An 18266-nucleotide genomic window follows, 5' to 3' on the forward strand; every position below is an offset into this window, starting at 1 on the left:
TAAGGGGAACCAGCAGACCCTTGACCCCTTCAGATTAACCCACTCTCCCTGTCCTCCCCAGTGGACATCCCCCAGCCCCAGCCATAGTGATTGGTTCAGAGATGAACATGTGACCCAATCTGGTACAACTGTCAGAGAGGCATTCTTTTTTCGATGGGGTGGCTAAACAGGTGGGACGTTAGTTGGAGCTGCTGGAGGGTGGTCACCTTTGTCCACCACAATGGAGAACTGCTTGAGAATAAAGCCAGCAGAGAGAAAAGCAGAGCTGAGACGTGGAGAAAGGCAAGTTCCTAAAGACATTGAATTCCTGGATCCAGCTATACCTGAAGCTTCATTCCCCAGAACTTTTCAGTTCTTGAACCAATATATTCCTTTGTGGTTCAAGCCACTTTCGGGTGGGTTTCTGTCACAGGGCCCCTCATCCCCAAACACTGCCATCCTCTGTTCTCACCCCTGCCTGGTCCTCTCCCCAGGGGCATACCCGGATGCCTGCTGTGCGGCACTTGAGCACAGCATCAGGAACGGTGGCCCGGGGTGGGTCTATCATGGATACGAGTCCCGCAAAGCACAGGCCACTGGTTGGAAAGTTCATGTCCTCCACGTTGAAGGCATAGCCATGTGGGTAGTCCTTCTCACTCAGGTAGAGCTGGCAGAAGCCTGACCAGAAAACAGGGAAGTCAGAGAGGAGTCCTGGGTGAACCCTTTCATAGCAAGGCCAGGTGATGAGTAAAATCACCAGGTGCCTTGCACCGAGCACCTATGGATGCCTGACCCTGTGCTGAATCCTTCATTCACATTACAGCTAACCCTCTGTATCCACAGGTTCCACATCTGCAGACTTAACCAACTGTGGATCAAAACTATTCTGGAAAAAATTCCAGAATATTCCGAAAAGTAAAACTTGAATTTGCCACACACTGACAGCTACTTACATAGCATTTACATTGTATTAGCCATTATAAGTAATCCAGAGACGATTTTAAGTATATGGAAGGAAGTGCATAGGTTATATGCAAATACTCCACCATTTTACATAAGGGATTTGCACATCTGCAGATTTTGGTATCTGTCGGGTAAGGGTGTGGGGGAGTGTGGTGGGTGTCCTGGAACCAATCCCCATAGATACTGAGGGACAACTGTATCTGAATCCATCCCCACAACCGCTCTGTGAGGCTACTAGCATCCTCATCTTGCAAATGATGAAACAGGTTTAGAGAAGGGACGTTTCTTGCCAGAGGTCACACACCAAGTAAAGTGGAAGATCCAGAAATTGGACCACAGGTTTGTGCCTTCCGGAATTGAGGCAGGGGTTAGGGAAGTTTAAGGAACCGAGACAAAAATTGGCGGGCGGGGAGGGGGGGAGGTCAAAGGGTCAAGAGGAGTACGCTGAAAGGCAGAGGTGAAAGAAAGCAAGGGCAGGTCATCAGCTGGGGCAAGAGCTGGGGAAAATCAAGGGATCACAGGTTGGGTCAGGATAGGTAAGACCCAGGTGAGAACAGGTTGGGAGAGGTTGGGTCAAGGTAGGCATTGAGGACAGGGTTCAGGACTGAGATAGGGAAAGTCAAAGTTGAGCGTGTAGACTGGGGCAGGTCAACTGTCAAGCAATGATGGGAAAGGTCAGGGTCAGGGCTGGGCCGGGAAGGTCGGGCAGGCTCCGTGCTAGCGCCTCCTCGCACGCGGGTTTAACCTCTACCCTGGCTTGGGGGCCTTACCCAGGACGCGTTCGCCCAGGCCTCCCAAGCTGAGGTAGGCAGTCTGGAAGGCCTCCCGCCATTGCTCATCCAGCGGCAGCTCCTGGCCCTTGATGAGGATGGAGCTACAGCGCTCCAGCACGCGCTCTGGGGCCCCCTTCATTACAAGCACGTGCCTCGGGTCGCGCGGGTCCTCCAGGGTGTGGATGGACAACTGTGGGAGGAGGAGGAGGCGGTGTTGTGGGCGAGGTCAAGAGGGAGGGGCGGGGCTTGGGGAACGGCGGGGCTGACGGCGCCCAAGCGCTGCCGGAATAGCTCTGGGAAGGTCAGGCTGGGACCGAGGGTGAGGGGCTCGCTTGGTGGGCAGGTCCTTGGTAGAGGCTGAGGGTTGGGGCGGACCTAGGGGCCTAGTTAGGGGACTGGGCGTGGGGAACGGGCAGAATTTGGGTCGGAGTTGGACTGGAGCGGGATTTGGATTAGGAGCTTCTCCCCACCAAGGGCCTGACAGGTGAGAGCGGGTGGAACGCCCGGGACCTCGGTGAGGTTTGGCTGTGGGCGGGACGGGAGATGTGGGTGGGCGGGACGGGAGATGTGGGTGGGGTTTGGCTGTGGAGAGGGAGGGGACTGAGAGTGAAGCCCAGCCGCAGGCCAGTCCTGAATGTGGGTGGGGCCTGAAGTGGGCAGGGCTTGTTGTGGGCGGGACTGGACCGTGGGCGGGGCCGGCCGCGGCTGGTACACACCTGGAACTTGTTGGTGGAGTTGAAGGGGATCTCGCAGACTTTGGGGAAGCGCTCGCGGTAGCCCATGGCATTGCCCAGCGTCAGCTCCGAGAACTTGAGCAGCGCAGTCTCCGACGCGTCCCCGATCACGATGCGCTGGGAACGCAGGCCGGTGTCAGGAGCGCTCCCGGCTGCAGCAGGAGGCTTCCGGGATCCCCTCCCCCGAGCGCCCCGGCTCTCACCTTGGGCACGGGCACTGCGTCCTGGCCCGACTTGAAGGCAGCACGATTACACAGGGTGAGAACGCGGCACAACGCCCGCCACGTCTCCGAGGACTGGTCAAACGTCTGCCCTGGAGGTCAGGCATCCAGGCTGGGGCCGCGAAGGAGCTCTCCCATACCAGAACCGAGCCCCGCCCCCCGGAATCAGGACTGGATCCCCGCCCCAGACCTGGGTGGGACCCAAACAACTCCTCATACCCCAGGACGGAGTTTTCTCTCCAGACTCAGTATCGTCTCCCATGAGACCCAATAAGTACCAAGCCCCTTCACAGACTTGCAGCTTAGTCCCCTCCCTAGACCCGGGACGCAGCCCTTCGCCTGATCAGATGGAGCCCCCTCTCCATTAATGCAAAGCCCTCCCCAGGCTCCCTTCAGTAACCGCAGAGCTCCCCACTAGGTCTCCACCATCTACCAGATCCTGCCCAGCTGCTGTCTCCTCCCACCCCCACACCTGACTGGTCTTCTGTAGTGTCAGCAGTGTGGATGTGGTTGTCGAACCACAGATGGGACACAGTCATGCGGTTCTGAGTGAGGGTCCCCGTCTTGTCAGAGCAGATCACTGACGTGGAGCCCAGTGTCTCCACTGCTTCCAAGTTCTTGACTACACAGTTCTTGCTGGCCAGCCGCTTGGCTGTCAGGGACAGGCAGACCTGGGGGAAGGGTGAGAAATGCAGGCTTGGGGACCAGGCCTTACTCCCAGTGCCACGTCCCTCCTCTCCCGGCACCGGGGATCCTTTACCCTAGCCACAGTACTGCCTATGCAGCATCCCCCTGCAAAGAGTAGGCTTTTTCTTGCCTCCAAGCTTTCGTCCAGCCTGTGCTTTCCACTTGGGATGCCTCCCCAATCTGTCCACCAGATATACGTAGCCAGGCCCTGCTCTAAGCTGCCCTAGCTGAGATTCCATAATTTCTCTTACAGCACAATCAAAATGAGAAAACTAACATTTCCTGAGCCTCCCCTTGGGCTGGCCCTGGACTGAGTGCTGACTCTTGAAGGCTACCCACAGCCTTCAACACTGGACCTCAGCCGCCTCCTGTCAAAGCCCCTGCCCGTTCATCTCTGAGTCCTCAGCGTGTGGCACAGGACATGGCCCAGAGTAGCCCCGGTGGGTGTTTCCTGAATGGATGGGATAAGTGGAGAGATGGGGATGGGGGGGATGGGGGGGATGGATTGGGGTGAGGATGGATGGGGGAGGATGGATGACGGGAAGGTGGGTGGGTGGATGGGAGCAAAATGGATAGATGGACAGATAGGGAGAGGATGGAGGGAAGCCCGGATGAACGAACAGACAGATGGACAGGCCTCTCAGCTCACTGCACTGCTCTTCTGCTTCCCCAACTCACTGTGACAGTGGCCAGCAGCCCTTCAGGCACATAGGCTACCACAATGGCCATGAAGAACACCATGGCCCGCAGGAAGGTGTAGCCAATGCACATGGCCACTATGAAAAATGTGGCACCGAAGAGGATGGCCAGGCCTGCGATGATGTCCACAAAATGTTCAATTTCGATAGCGATGGGTGTCTTCTCATTTTCTACTCCCGAGGCCAGTGATGCGATGCGCCCGATGATGGTGCGGTCGCCGGTGCTCACCACCAGGCCCTGTGCGGTGCCTGCAGTGGGGCCAAGAGGGTGACTCAGCGCCAGGTGGGCAGCACTGGGGGCACGCACAGTGGCGTGAACCAAAGGAGGGGCAGTCGTGGAAGGCAGCGGGGGCAGCGTGACCTGGGAAGGGGTGGCAATAGTGGGAGCTAGAGAGGCGGTGTGACCCGAAGAGTTGGCAGTCACGCGATGTAGAGAGGCAGTGTGTCTCGGAAGGAAGCAGAAGGGGGCAATGGAGGCAGCGTGGTCAGCTGGGCGGGTGGGTGGGGACCTCACGGACCCTCAAGGCACATGGTGGAGAAGAAGGCGATGTTGCGGGTCTCCAGGGGGCTCTCGTGCGTGCACTCGGGCGAGCGGGTCTGCGGCTCAGACTCTCCGGTCAGCGAGGAGTTGTCCACCTTGCAGCCCTGGGCCTGCAGGATGCGGATGTCGGCTGGCACTCGATCCCCACCTTTCATCTCCACCAGGTCGCCCACCACCAGCTGATCTGCGTTGATCTGGAACTTGTCCCCGTCTCGGATCACCGTTGCTTGCTGTGGGGCAAGAGCACCAGAGGTGAGCAGGGTAGGGAATGGGGGTAGAAGTTGCTGCATGCAGTGGGGAGGTGGGGAGGTGAAAAGTGGGGAGAGGTGAGGACCTGTGGGGAGAGATGGAGGCCAGGGATGAAGGCCGGGCTGGGCCTGATGGGAGGGGCCACAGAGAGATGCCAGGAGACTGCCAGTGCCCCTGTGGAGACTTGGAACCTCAAGTGGCCAGGGGCTGGAGACCCACCTGGGGCACGAGGTTCTTGAAGCTGGCGATGATGTTGGTGCTCTTAAACTCCTGATAGTAGCCGAAGCAGCCAGTGACCACAACCACAGCAATGAGGGCCAGGGCCAGGTATAGCTGGCGGAGGTGGAGAGGGGCTGGGTTATGACTCGGGGCTGGAAGCTCCCTGCCTGAGGCCACCTGCCTGCTCTCTGGTGCCCTGGTAGTTTTCCTCCAAGGTCACCTCCGTGGTTTTCCCCCACTCTACTAGGAAGCCTCAGGCACTATTTCCTGTGACCTGTGTCCCTGTCCCCATGTTCTTCATATCCCACATTCAACTGCCCTGTATTCTCTATGTCTTATGTCCCTGTGTCCATACATCCCATTTCCTCTGGCTCTGTGGCCCCATACCCTATGACTTGTGCCCCATGTCACCATGCACCTTGGTGGTATGTGTTCCATTTTCCTGTGCCCCCCCAAGTCTTGCGTTCCCCACAGTCCTCTGTCCCATGTTCCCGTGTCCTAAATTCCCTGTGTTCCAAGGTTCATATTCTGTGTTTTCATCATCTGTGTGCCATCCTCTGTGTCCCCTATTCCAACAGTTCCTGTGCCCTCACATCCCCATTTCCACGTGTGCTGCAGATCTCATGCTTCGCTTTCTGTGTCCTCCATGACCAGTGTCCCATGTCTCAAATTCCAGGTGCCTATGTCCGATGTCTCCCCATGTCTATGTACTCTTGAGTCCCCATTCTGTGTCACATGTCCTAAGACTTTTCAAGCCTCTGTCCAATGTCACATGTCCCTACATCCCCATGTCCCTTGTCCTGACCCCGGTCATATATCCAATGTCCTCTTGTCCTCCATCTCACTATTCTCTATTTCTCTGTGCTCCCATGTCTAATATCTTATGTCTCTCCATGTACTGTGTCCTGAGTCTTGTATCTCTTGTGTCCCCATGCCCTTGTGCCCACGTGTGAGTCCCAGTGTCCCCTGCGCCCTCTGTCCTTGGCCTGTCCCATGCCCTCTGTTTCCCAAGTCCCATATCTTTAAGTGTTGCATGTCTATGTCTTTGTATCCCTGCCTATGTCCTCTATCTCTGTGACACAGTCTCTCCTGCGTCCCCTGTGACCTATGTCCTTGGGTCTGTCTCATATCCCAATGTCCTTTGGCCCCCGTGACCCATGTCTTAGAGATGTTTTCCATCTCTCTATATCCCCATCATATGTCATTCGTGTTCTGAGTCCCATGCTCAATGTCCTCTGTCCCCCAGGTCCCTGTGTCCCATGTCTGGCCCCAGCACCCGCCACTCACATTGTCGTCCGTGGTGAGGTCGCCCTCGCTGGCCTGGATGGCAAAGGCAATGAGGCAGATGGCAGCGGCCACCCACATGAGGCACTGCAGACCGCCCGCCAGCTGCCGGGCGAACTTGACATACTCGGGGGTGCCCCGCGGCGGCCTCAGGGCATTGGGCCCGTCCCGCAGCAGCAGCTCGGCGGCCAGGCTGGCAGACAGGCCCTGGGGGCGGGAGGAGTGGGGTCTTGGTGGTCACTAAGGACTCTCCTCTCATCAATGAGAGCTCTCCTTCCCTGCCTCCCTCTCCCTGCCCCACCCCTTGCCTTGCGCCTCTTCCTTTCTTTCTCCGTCTTTGTTGCCGCCCCTCTCCCCATCCCTTCTTTGTGTCTCTCTTCTCTCCCACCTTTCTCTCAGTGTCTTTCTTCCTGCTGTTTCTGTCTCTCTTCTGTCTCTTTTTATCTGCTTCTCTTATCTTCTCTCTCTGTTTGGTCTGTTTGGCCCTTCCTAATGTGTTTCTCTCTCTCTCTCCCTCCCTCCCTCCTCTCTCTCTCTCTCTCTCTCTCTCTCTCTCCCCTTCTCTCTCTCTCTCTTCCCCTCTCTCTCTCCCCTTCTCTCTCTCCCCTTCCCTCTCTCCCTCCCTCTCTCTCTCCCCCCTCTCTCTCTCTCTCCCCCCACACTCTCTCTCTCCCCCTCCCTCTCTCTCTCCCCCTCCCTCCCTCTCTCTCCCCCTCCCTCTCCCCTCTCTCTCTCCCTCCCCCACCTCTCTCCCTCCCTCTCTCTCTCTCTCCCCCCCTCCCCCCACACTCTCTCTCTCCCTCTCCCTCTCTCTCTCCCCCTCCCTCCCTCCCTCCCTCCCTCTCTCTCTCTCTCTCTCTCTCCCCTTCTCTCTCTCTCTTTCTTCCCCTCTCTCTCTCCCCTTCCCTCTCTCCCTCCCTCTCTCTCTCTCTCTCTCCCCCCCTCTTCCCCCACACTCTCCCTCTCCCCCTCCCTCTCTCTCCCCCTCCCTCTCCCCCTCTCTCTCCCTCCCCCTACCTCTCTCCCTCCCTCTCTCTCTCTCTCTCTCTCTCTCTCTCCCCCTCCCTCCCTCCCTCTCCCCCCATCCCCCGCACCCCCAACCCCCGGCTCCTCTTCCCTATACCCACCCCTCCCTCTGCCCCAGCTCACCTTGGTCGCACTGGTCCGGTATTTCTGTTCCAGCTCGGGTACTGACAGCTGGTGGTCGTTCTGCATGGAGGAGGCACAACACTCACTGTCTCGCGGGTCCCCACCCCTCCCCTTGCCCAGCCCCGCCCCGCCCCCCACCCCACCAGGCCCCCTGGGGCCTCTGCTCACAATCTCCATCTCCTTCTTCATGTTCTCCAGCTTCTCCTTCCTCTTGCCCCCTCCACTGCCCGCCTTCTTCTTGCTCATCTTGGCTGCCATGTCCCCACTGGGACCAGGACCCAGCTCTACCTGGTACAGCTCGTAATTCTCCTGGGGGTTGGGAGACGGGGAAGGCATCAGGTCCCTCTGGAACCCCTGCCTCCAACCTCCACCCCCCGACCCCTGACCCTACTCACTGCCTTCCCCATGGTGCCCGGTGCAGCCGCCCTCCTTTGCCGGAGACGGAACCTGGGACCTGGACCAGCCCTGATATACCCAGGGAGAGAGGAGGTGGAGCAGGGCGGACCTGATTACAGCTGATCACGGGGCTCCTTGGGGTGACCTCCAGGCCCGGGCAGCTTGGGCATTCCCTACTGGGCTGCTCTACCTGCCCGGACCCCATCGCAACCTGTCACTGAGATCAGGGAACCACTGGGAATAGCTGTACTAACAAGAGGAATAGCAAACATATGGTACTCATTATGTGCCTGGCACTGTGCTAAGGGCTTTCACATATTAATTTATTAACCTCACAACTACCCTTTGAGGTGAGTGCCATTCTCCCCTTACAGATGGGGAGACGGAGGCACGGAGGGGTGAAGTCACTTGCCCATGTCCCCAAGCTAGGACGTGGGAGGCAGGACGCAGAACCAGGCAGATTGGCTGCAGAGTGTCCTCTTCGAAGCCGCGCCAGACACCTGGAGGAGGGGTGGGGGGGGTGCTCACAGCAGGCGCTGTAATAGCTGTCAGTTCAGGGAGCACTTGCTCAGTGCTGGGTCTGCCCTGTGTGCTTTGCTTGAATGCTTCCTTAGCTCCTCACAACAGCCCTGCAAAGTTACGTTCTCTTATTAGCCCCCATTATACAGATGGGGAAACTGAGGCACAGAGCGGTCAAGGACTTTGCCTAAGGTTGCGATGACTAAGTATCAGGGACAGGATTCCAGCCCAGGTTTGACCCCGGAGCCTGGCTCTCATATGGTACCATCAGTGAAAACACTCACACTTCACAGCAGCACTGCCAAACATGTGCCAGGTGCTTCACATATGTGTTCTCATGGGTCCTTGCAAGAAACCCCTGTGAAGGCAGCACTATTATTCCCATTGTGCAGAGGGGGAAACTGAGGCTCAGAGGACCCCAGAGGCATGCCCCACTCCAGCTACAGCCATCACAGCCCTCAATCATTCCCCTGTCCCCACCCCAACCTGCCCAGGTGGGGAAACCACGGTGCAGGGTAGGGAAAGGACTTTTTGAACTTGGTGCTTAGTGCCAGGTTTGAGGTCTGGGAACCCCCTCGAAACCCCTCCAGTCAGGGATCTCCATGGGCAGACGTGAGGGGCTGGCCTGGTGGAATGGCAGGTCCTTGATATTCTCATGCTTGGGCCTCACAGGGTGGACGTGTCTCCAGGGGCAAGTGTGGGTAGATCTGATAAGATAATTGCTTTGGCAATGTCCTTCTCTTCTGGCGCAGGTCACCTGGGAGCAGCCGGAGCCTCTCCCCACCACCACCCAGCTGCAGGAAACCCCAAGAGAGGAGGCAGGGCTGAAGTCACACTCACTGCCCTTACAATGAGTCCACTCGTTCACTGGGGGCTTCTCTCTCTGAGTCACATGTGTAAAACAGCTTGTGTTACTTCTCTGCTTACAACCCTCCAAGGGCTTCCCTTCTCACTCAGAATAAACTGCAAAATCATTCCTGCAAGCTCTGGCTCCAGCTCACCTGCCCCAGCTGTCTCTACTGCCAAGCCATTGGCACTGGCCTTGCTGTGCTTTGTACAGGCCAAGGTCATTCCTGCCCCAGGGCCTTTGCACCTGCAGTTCCTGCTGCCTGGTACCCTCTTCCTTAGATGTCAGCATGGCTTTTGCTCACCTCCAAGTCTCAGCTCATATGTCACCTCTTCAGAGAGTCCTCAGTTATAATACTGCATCCCCATCAGGCTCCATCCCCTCACTCTGTTTACACACACCCTTTATCCCAACCTGACATTGTATCTCATTTGTTTGGTGTCAATCTTGTCCCATGAGAGGGAAGACCAGGACTTGGTTGTGTTTGCTGCTGTATACACAGCACCCAGAACAGTGCTCTCAGACACACAATAGTTGCTCAATAGTCACTGTTGGATTGAAACAGGATTTATCTCTTCGAGTGGTTGGGAACATTCACTAGCAAACTTGAAGCACCGGCCAGGCCCTCAGGAAGTCTCAGTCATTGGGAACTCATCTGGTGCCTCTCACTGTGTCCAGGGCCTGGGGCAGATATGCAGTCATGCCTGCACAGACTAGGGAAGCCCACAACCTAAGTCACAGATGGAGAGACCGAGGCAACATCACTGGAGGCAGAGGGCTGACCTGTGATACTGTGCAGACCTCTGTCAAACTCAGGGACTCTCCTTCTCTGGTCCCTGTCTCATTTGTTTTTCTCATTTCTTAGTTTTGTTATGTTAATTTTCAATGCTTTATATTAAATATTTTAGACCTACAAGTTACAGGGATGGTAAAATGAACTCCTGCCTACCCTTCACCTAAATTTAACAACTTGACCATGTCTGTGCTATATAGATAGATACATAGATAGATTTTGGCTGAATCATTTGAGAGTAAGTTAGAGACAGGATGCTTGCTTATCCATAAATACTTAGGCATGTGTCTTCTATGAATAAGGACATTCTCTTACATAACCACAGTCCAATGACCAAATTCAAGAAATTAACATGGATATGACATTATGAACTAACTTAGAGAATTTGTTTGAATTTCCCCATTTTTTCCTCTCCTGTCGTTTTCTTGGTCCAGGATCCTATCCAGGACCACATTTTGCATTTCGGCGTCCTGGCTCCTTAGTCTCCTCCAATCTGTGACATTTCCCCAGTCTTTCCTTGCCTTTCATGACCTTGACATTTTGGAAGCTATCTCCGTTATTTTGTATAATATCCCTCGGTTTGAGTTTGCCTGTGGCTTCTCGTGATTGGCAGAAGCACAGCCGAGATGTGTGTCCTGCATCATGTCAGGGAGGGCTTTATTTTTGAGCCTTCAAGCAGTTTGGAACAGGGTGGACATTTGGGGGATATCAAGAGGTAATGACCAGAGGGCTGTTCTATGACCTCTTTATTTTCTATTCAAAACACTGACACAGGGCTTCCCTGGTGGCGCAGTGGTTGGGAGTCTGCCTGCCAATGCAGGGGACACGGGTTCGTGCCCCAGTCCGGGAAGATCCCACATGCCACGGAGCGGCTAGGCCTGTGAGCCATGGCCGCTGAGCCTGCGCGTCCGGAGCCTGTGCTCCGCAACGGGAGAGGACACAACAGTGAGAGGCCCGTGTACCGCAAAAAACAAAAAACACTGACACAGTCACAGTTGGCACTCAGCTGGACTGGTGATTCAAACAGTGGAAACACAGCCTCTGTCTGAGCCCCCAGACCTTCCACACCCGGCCCAGCCTGACCCTGCTCTAGCCTCAGGGCCTCATCCATTCTGACTGGTCAGTGCCCAGTTAAATTTTTTTTTTCAGCCCCCCTGATTACACAGCCTTCAGATGGTACACAGCTTTCAAGTTCTGTGTCTTTGGAGGATCTTTGCTTGTGCATCTATTCCTTCATTGCGTGTCCAAGCAACCCTAACCCTGTCTCAGGAGTGGACACAGGCGGTTGCCCACAGGCAGGATCTGGATAAAGCGGGAGGTGCGCCAACGTTGGCACTTGAAGCGGCGCCGGGGCGGACTGTGCCATGTGGAGAGGGGACGGGCAGCTGCCGGCACCATTCGGGGGCAAAGACTTCTCACAAGAATCTCGCAAGCGTGACACAATCCATTCAGCACAACGGAGCAAGATTTCTCTAAGCCTGGGGCACACGGATCATGGAGAATTTTTTGAGAACAATTAATGGTCAGAATTGAAAAAAATGTTCCTGACTGTTAGAGGACAGACTATTAAATGGATGGCAAACATTTGAGTCGGTTTTCAGGGGAATTTGAACAAGAGTTTCCTAGAATCGTGACCACAAACACTCTTAGGGGCTCAGCGTCCTACAAGGCCTGCTGGAATCAGACCCCTGGCTGTCCCTCCTTCTTCCCCTGTGCCACTTCCCCTCCATGGTTTAGGATGTCCGCTTGTCAAAACGATCATTTCAAGGGAACTCCCTGGCGGTCCAGTGGTTAGGACTCCTCGCTCTCATTGCCAAGGGCGCGTGTTCGATCCCTTCTCAGGGAACTAAGATCCCTCAAGCCGCGCAGCGAGGCCAAAAAAAAAAAAAAAAAAAAAATCGTTTCAAGACTGGCACGTGCAGTTTCCTCTGACTGAAACACTCGCCCTGTGTCCCCCCCACGTTCAACTACCTCTTGTCTTTCCTGCTCCAGCACAGATGTCCCTTCCTCCAGGAAATCTGGGACAACCCGCCAGGCTGGGTCAGGTACCCACCGTGAGCTCCCACAGACCCCTAGGCTTCCCTTTCCCAGCCCTGACCACTCTGACCCTTAATTCCTCCTTCACAAGCTGACCAGTCTGGGCTGTCGCTATTTGGTGACATTTCACCTCCCCGCTGGGCTTGGAGGATGGGATCCAGGATGCCTCAGTCACCACTCTGTGCCTGCACCACCCAGCCCAGAGTCGGCCCAGGCTGGCCTTTGCTGAGTGAAAGAACTCACTGTGACCTTGATTTTCTGTCTGTGTTTGGTCTCTGATAAGATAGTGGACTCAGCAATGCCCTTCGCCTCCTGGGCAGGTCACCCTTCCCCCACCTGCATCCCCCACTCCAGACCCTGGGAAGATTGATGCTAGGGGTCCAGTAGGCAGGCACCTTGCTTCCCCTTCTTCTTCCAGCTGGCAGGGGAGCAGGCAGTGGGTCAAGGAGTGAGGGGCAAGGTCACCCCAGCCTGGCTAAGCTGGCAGCCAGGTCTCCTGTGTTCTGCTCCTTTCCCACCTTTGTCCAGAAGTGTAAAGGTCAACTGTCCTCAGGAAGTTGCCAGGCTTCCTTATCTGGGATCTTAAAATCACATCCCGAATCCAACCATCTCTCCCTTCTCTGCTCCCACTCTGGTTCCACTTCCATCCCTTCCTGCCTGGGCTCTCGCAGCAGCCTCCTCCCTGGTCTCCCTGCTCCCATCCCGCCCCTACAGTCTGCTCCCCACATGAGGCCAGAAGGAGCCTGTGAACCCCTGAGTCAGACCAGGGCCCTCCTGGCTCAGAGTCCTCCTGGGGCTCCACCTCACTCCAGCTAAAAGCCAGGTCCTCACATTGGGACGCGAGGTCCTGGTGAGCTGCCCTGTTTCCTCCCTGACCTCACCTCCTCCCACCCTCCCCCACCCCCAGGTCCACACCAGCCACACTGGCCTCCCTGCTGTGCCTCAGACACAGTGAACAGCATCCTGCCTCCTGGCCTTTGTATTTGCTGTTTCCTCTTCCTGGAATGCTCTTCCCCCAGATTCTGCACAGCCCCCTCTCTCCCTCCATCGGGTCTTTACACAACTGTTGTCTTCCCAGTGAGACTCCTTGACTAACCTAATTAAAATTGTAACCCGTGGTCTCCCTCCTGCCCTCTCCATCTCCATCACCTTCTCCACTGTCCCCCACCAATAGCATTTATCACCTTCTAACTTATGTAATTTTTCTTATTTATCTGGGTTCTTCTGTATTTTTTGAATCCTCCTGATAGAATGTGAGCTCCATGAGGGCAGGCTCACCTCATGCCTATTTTTGTTTGTTTGTTTGGTTGGTTGGTTTTTTTGACTAATGTATCCCCAGTGCCTAGAATAGCAAATAGTGGGCACACAACAAACTTTTGTTGAATGAATAAATCTCGGGTCCCTGGGACACTCAACAGTATGCAGCAGCCATCATAGTCACAAATACTGACATGGACACGTGGTCCTGCCTTGGGATAATGTTCCTTGTCCATCAAAGACACAAGTCCCCAGCATAAAACAGCGGGACAGACACACACAGACACAGTGTCTGGAAACCCAGGATAACAGCTGACACTCACTGAGAACTTTCGCACTCAGCCCTGTCTTCAGTGACTATACGTGTGAGCTCGTTTCATCCTCACAATAACCTCATCAGGAAAGTACTGTTTTTATTCCTGTTTCACTATGAAGAAACTGAGGGGCAGAGAAGTTAAATGACTTGGCCAGGGTCACACAGCTAGTAAGTGGCAGAGCCAGGATTTGAACACAGGTAGCCTGGCTGGAGGGTCCTCACAGACTTGCGGATACACAGAATCACACCAGACACCATTTGACAAAAAGGCCTCATATGAAAACCAACCTCCATTCAATGATTTATGGAGTGTTTACCGAGCACCTACTACATGCCAAACTTTTTGTTGAGCACTGAGATTTGCAGTGAGCAAAACAGTCACGGTCCTGCCTGCCCGTGTCCTTGTATTCTGGGGTGGGGGGCCGTTGGGGGGCAAGGAGAGGAGGGCAGGGCCAGGACACAACTCTGGGAAGCACACTATTAAAGAAGATGAAAGCACAGTCTGAGAGCTGTGAGAACCAGGAAAGGGGCGAGGGTAGGTGCTCAGGAGACAAAGGATAAGGGAGCCTCATGAAGGAGGGTGGGTTCAGCAATGTCTTGCGTTTTTGAGAGCCCCCAGGACCCAACACAGAACCTGGCACACAGCAGGTGGTTCACTATTTGCTGAATGAAGGCATGGCTGGAGGAGTCAAAGGCAAAACTCACAGATGTTTGATAGAAACCATGAGAACTCAAGGCTGCATTTTATGATTAGGGCAGGCCGACTCCCCACTCCCCATGCCTGACAGGGAAGTTGAGAAAATAGGGTTAGAAAAGGTATTCTTGGATAGAGAAGTATGCAAAGTTCAGAATGGGGTTCAGAAGCCAAAATGAGGGATACAGGTCTCTTGATCTAACTGTCTAAACTGGGAGCCAAAATTCCGGAAGGGGGTGGTGAGGAGATGCAACATCTTTGATAAGACTTCCTCCAACTTCTAGTCAATCAGAAGAGGAGAATCAACAAGTGGGACTGGGGACTTCCCTGGCGGTCCAGTGGTAAAGAATCCGCCTTCCAATGCAGGGGATGCGGGTTCGATCCCTGGTCAGGAAACTAAGATCCCACATGCCTCGGGGCAACTAAACCCGCGTGCCACAACTACTGAGCTCCAGCGCCTCAACTGGAGAGCCTGCTGGCCGCAAACTACAGAGCCCACGCACCCTGGAACCTCACCACAACTACGGAGAGAAAACTCAGATGCCACAACTAGCGCACAAAGATCCCACGTGCCGCAACTAAGACACTACGCAGCCATAAATAAATAAATAAATAATAAATCTTAAAAAAAAAAAAAAAAGGAGAGACTGGATCAGCCTAATCAGGAAAGTAAGCCAGTCCATACCAACTGTCAGCCAGTTGGTAAAAAAGAACAGAGGGGTGGGCAGGGCCAGCATAATCAGGACGGCGGATCTGTCCAGGACACACACCCTGTGCATGTCAGCCAATCATGAAAGGAGGACAAAGTGATGGTAGGGCTGGACGAGCAGCTGGCTGGTATGAATTCCTAGGCTATGTATTCCTTCTTGTCTTTCCAGCCAATCAGGAATGAGAGCGGAGGAACAGCGTTGCTTTTTTCTTTCAGTACTTTGAAAATGTCATTCTAATGTCTCCTGGTTTCAATTATTTCTGATTAGAAGATAATCCTTAGTTGATAACACTATACTGTATAACTGAAATTTGGTAAGAGGGTCAAATATAAATGTCCTCTCACACACACACAAAGGTAAATAAATATGTGAGGTGATGGATGGGGGAATCCTTTCACAATGCATATGTATATCAAATCATCACGTTGTACACTTTAAATACCTTACACTTTTGTTTGTCAATTATACCTCAATAAAACCAGAAAAATAAAGAAGATCGTTTTAGGGGGTTTTTTTGTTCCCTTGAAGTTCAGGGTGTCTTTTCTCTGTGGCTGCTGTGATGGTTAGTTAATTTTATGTATCAACTTGGCTAGGCTATGGTGCCCAGTTGTTTGATGTTACTGTGACAGTAGTTCATATCTGTGGTTAACATTTACAATCAGTTGACGTTGAGTAAAACAGATTACCATTCAGAATGTGGGTGGGGCTCTTCCAATCTGTTAAAGCCTTAAGAGGGACAACTGAGGTTTCCTGGAATTCTGCCTCAAGACTGTAACACAGAAGTCCTGCCTGAGTTTCCACGCTGCTGGCCTGCCCTATGCATTTCGGAGTAAAGATGACAACGTCAACTCTTATTTGAATTTCCAGGCTGCCAGTATACTCTAAAATTTCAGATTTGCCAGCCCGCACAATCACATAAGCCAATTTCTTAAAATAAATCTCATTCTCGCCCTCACCCTCCCTCTCTCTCTCTCTCTATCTCTCTTTCTATCTCATCTCTATTCTGTTCTCTGGAGAATCCTGATGGATACAGCTGCTTTAACGATTTTCTCTCTGGACCTTTCTGAGCTTCTGGAATCTCTGGATTAACATTTTTCCATGATTTAGAGAAAATGTTCAGCCGTTATCTTTTCACATATTGAATCTGTTCTGTACCAGAGCTCCGCTACATATAGGACTCCAACTACAACTATGTTAAGACAACTAGAGAGTGTCTGATAGCACTCAGACAGTGTGATCCTTTTGCTTCCTTTTCCTCTCTGTGCTGCAGTTTGGATAATTTCTATTAAATTGGTTTGAATATATTGATCTTTTCTACTGCATCCAGGATGTTGTTAAGCCCAGCAAAATAATACTTAATTTCCGATCCTGTATTTTTCAGCTGTGCATTTGGCTGTGCACTCCAGCCTTCAACCTGCCACACCAGCCCGTTTGACTTTAAAAAGCTTTTCTCATTTCTCTTTCCCCAGAACAGTCTCTCTGTCACAGGCCCAACCCTTTACCCACCTATGCCAACATTTGGCAAAAATCCCCAGAAAGGAGAAAAACTGTCTGATTTCTGTTTACTTAAGATGGATCCTTCATTCACTGGAATTCAGCTTCTTGAGATTTTACCCTTACGTTCCATAGTTCTTCGATGACTTTAAAATATGAATTTTTAGTTATTCTTTTATTCATAATCGTTAGGGAGGAAAACGTTCTGCCGTGACCTTCTACATCCTCCAGGCATGGAATCTGGACCTTTTAAGAGAGGAGTCAGATCTTGTGCTTTCCTGGTTAATATCTCCAATGGCTTCCCTTCACACTTCAGATCCAAACTCCACACCGTGAACATGGCTACCATGACCTCATGGCACTGGGTGATATGTTCCTGCTCACCACTCCACACTGACTTCTTAACATATTCCTGTGGCTATCCTCCATGACTTCTTAACATATTCCCGTGGCTATCCTCCAGGCTTGCTGGCTTCTCCCCTTTTCCTACTCTTTCTTACCTCGGGAAGATTACACTTGGTGTTCTGTCTGCTTGATTCTCTCTTCTCCTGGTAATTCTATAGCCCTCTCCTTCTCATGCTTCAGGCAGGCCGCAGCTCAAGTGTCACCTCTTAAGAGAGGCTTTTCCTAGATACATGCACCCCTGTGTTCACAGCAGCACTGTTTACAATAGCCAAGACATGGAAACAACCTAAATGTCCATCCACAGACGAATGGATAAAAAAGAGGTGGTATATATATATATATATATATATATATATATATATATATATATATACACATATACACACACACACACACACACACAATGGAATACTATTCAGCCATAAAAAATAATGAAATACTGCCATTGCAGCTACATGGATGGACCTAGAGATTATCATACTAAGTGAAGTAAATCAGAAAGAGAAAGACAAATACCATATGCTATCACTTATATGTGGAATCGAAAATATGACACAAATGAACTTATCTATGAAACAGAAACAGACTCACAGACACAGAGAACAGACTTGTGATTGGCAAGGGGTTGGGGAGTTATGGAGTGGGAGTTTAGGAATAGCAGATGTGAACTATTATATGGATCAACGACAAGGTCCTACTGTATAGCACAGGGAAATATATTCAATATCCTGTGATAAACCATAATGGAAAAGAATATGAAAAAGTATATATACTTATATGTATATATCTGTATAACTGAATCACTTTGCTGAACACCAGAAACTAACACAACATTGTGAATCAACTACACTTCAATAAATTTTCACACACCCCCAAAAGAGGTTTTCCTGAACGCGTTATCATATGTGTCTCCCTCCCATCCTCCAGCCTCCTTTATATTATTTATGATGGTCCGAAGTAACCTTGTTAAGTTGCATTTCCTTATTTGTGTTCTAACTTCCCTCAAGATAACATATATTTTCTGAAGCCATGGCCTAATCTGTCCTGTTCAGCACTGACTCCTGTGGCCCTAGCCCAATGCCTAGCACACAGGAAGTGTGCAATAACCTGTTGAATGAATGAAGGATGAAGCCTCCAGGATACTAATAGGAGTTGTTAGTACATGGGGTCGTGTAAAGGCATATACCAACCACACAAATACACATACACAATCACGCAGAAGGCATCACGTGGACTGCTCCCAGAAGAGGTGGCAGAGGGAAGACTTCCTCCATGGGGCAGGGACAAGGTACTACTGTCCA

The 18266-nt window shown here is 52.5% G+C and overlaps 1 protein-coding gene and 1 long non-coding RNA gene across 5 annotated transcripts in view; one reads left to right on the forward strand and one right to left on the reverse strand.

Moving 5' to 3' along the window:
* ATP4A (ATPase H+/K+ transporting subunit alpha) overlaps window positions 1-18266 on the reverse strand; it is a 35819-nt gene that overhangs the window by 5995 nt on the left and 11558 nt on the right. For 2 of the 3 annotated variants that reach the window (XM_073796456.1, XM_033844881.2), the window contains 11 exons: window positions 7666-7806; window positions 7498-7557; window positions 6352-6555; window positions 5065-5178; window positions 4574-4826; window positions 4036-4304; window positions 3143-3341; window positions 2653-2762; window positions 2432-2566; window positions 1713-1905; window positions 482-657 (listed from right to left, as the gene is read on the reverse strand). In XM_073796456.1, coding sequence (XP_073652557.1) covers window positions 482-657; window positions 1713-1905; window positions 2432-2566; window positions 2653-2762; window positions 3143-3341; window positions 4036-4304; window positions 4574-4826; window positions 5065-5178; window positions 6352-6555; window positions 7498-7557; window positions 7666-7755 — 1803 coding nt within the window. In that variant the 5' untranslated portion in view covers window positions 7756-7806. Of the gene's footprint in view, window positions 1-481; window positions 658-1712; window positions 1906-2431; window positions 2567-2652; window positions 2763-3142; window positions 3342-4035; window positions 4305-4573; window positions 4827-5064; window positions 5179-6351; window positions 6556-7497; window positions 7558-7665; window positions 8523-18266 lie in introns of all 3 variants that reach the window. The other variant, XM_073796455.1, reaches the window with a different exon arrangement.
* On the forward strand, window positions 1995-11641 carry LOC117309069 (uncharacterized). 2 transcript variants are annotated; one of them, XR_004523334.2, is made up of 4 exons: window positions 1995-2199; window positions 3611-3797; window positions 4761-4848; window positions 9165-11641. It is a non-coding gene; the product is annotated as an uncharacterized lncRNA (long non-coding RNA). The 2 variants fall into 2 exon arrangements; XR_004523335.2 differs by lacking the exon at window positions 1995-2199 and adding an exon at window positions 2499-2707.

The sequence above is a fragment of the Tursiops truncatus genome, chromosome 19 (assembly GCF_011762595.2).
Source record: "Tursiops truncatus isolate mTurTru1 chromosome 19, mTurTru1.mat.Y, whole genome shotgun sequence".
In the NCBI taxonomy this organism is placed as follows: Eukaryota; Metazoa; Chordata; class Mammalia; order Artiodactyla; family Delphinidae; genus Tursiops; species Tursiops truncatus.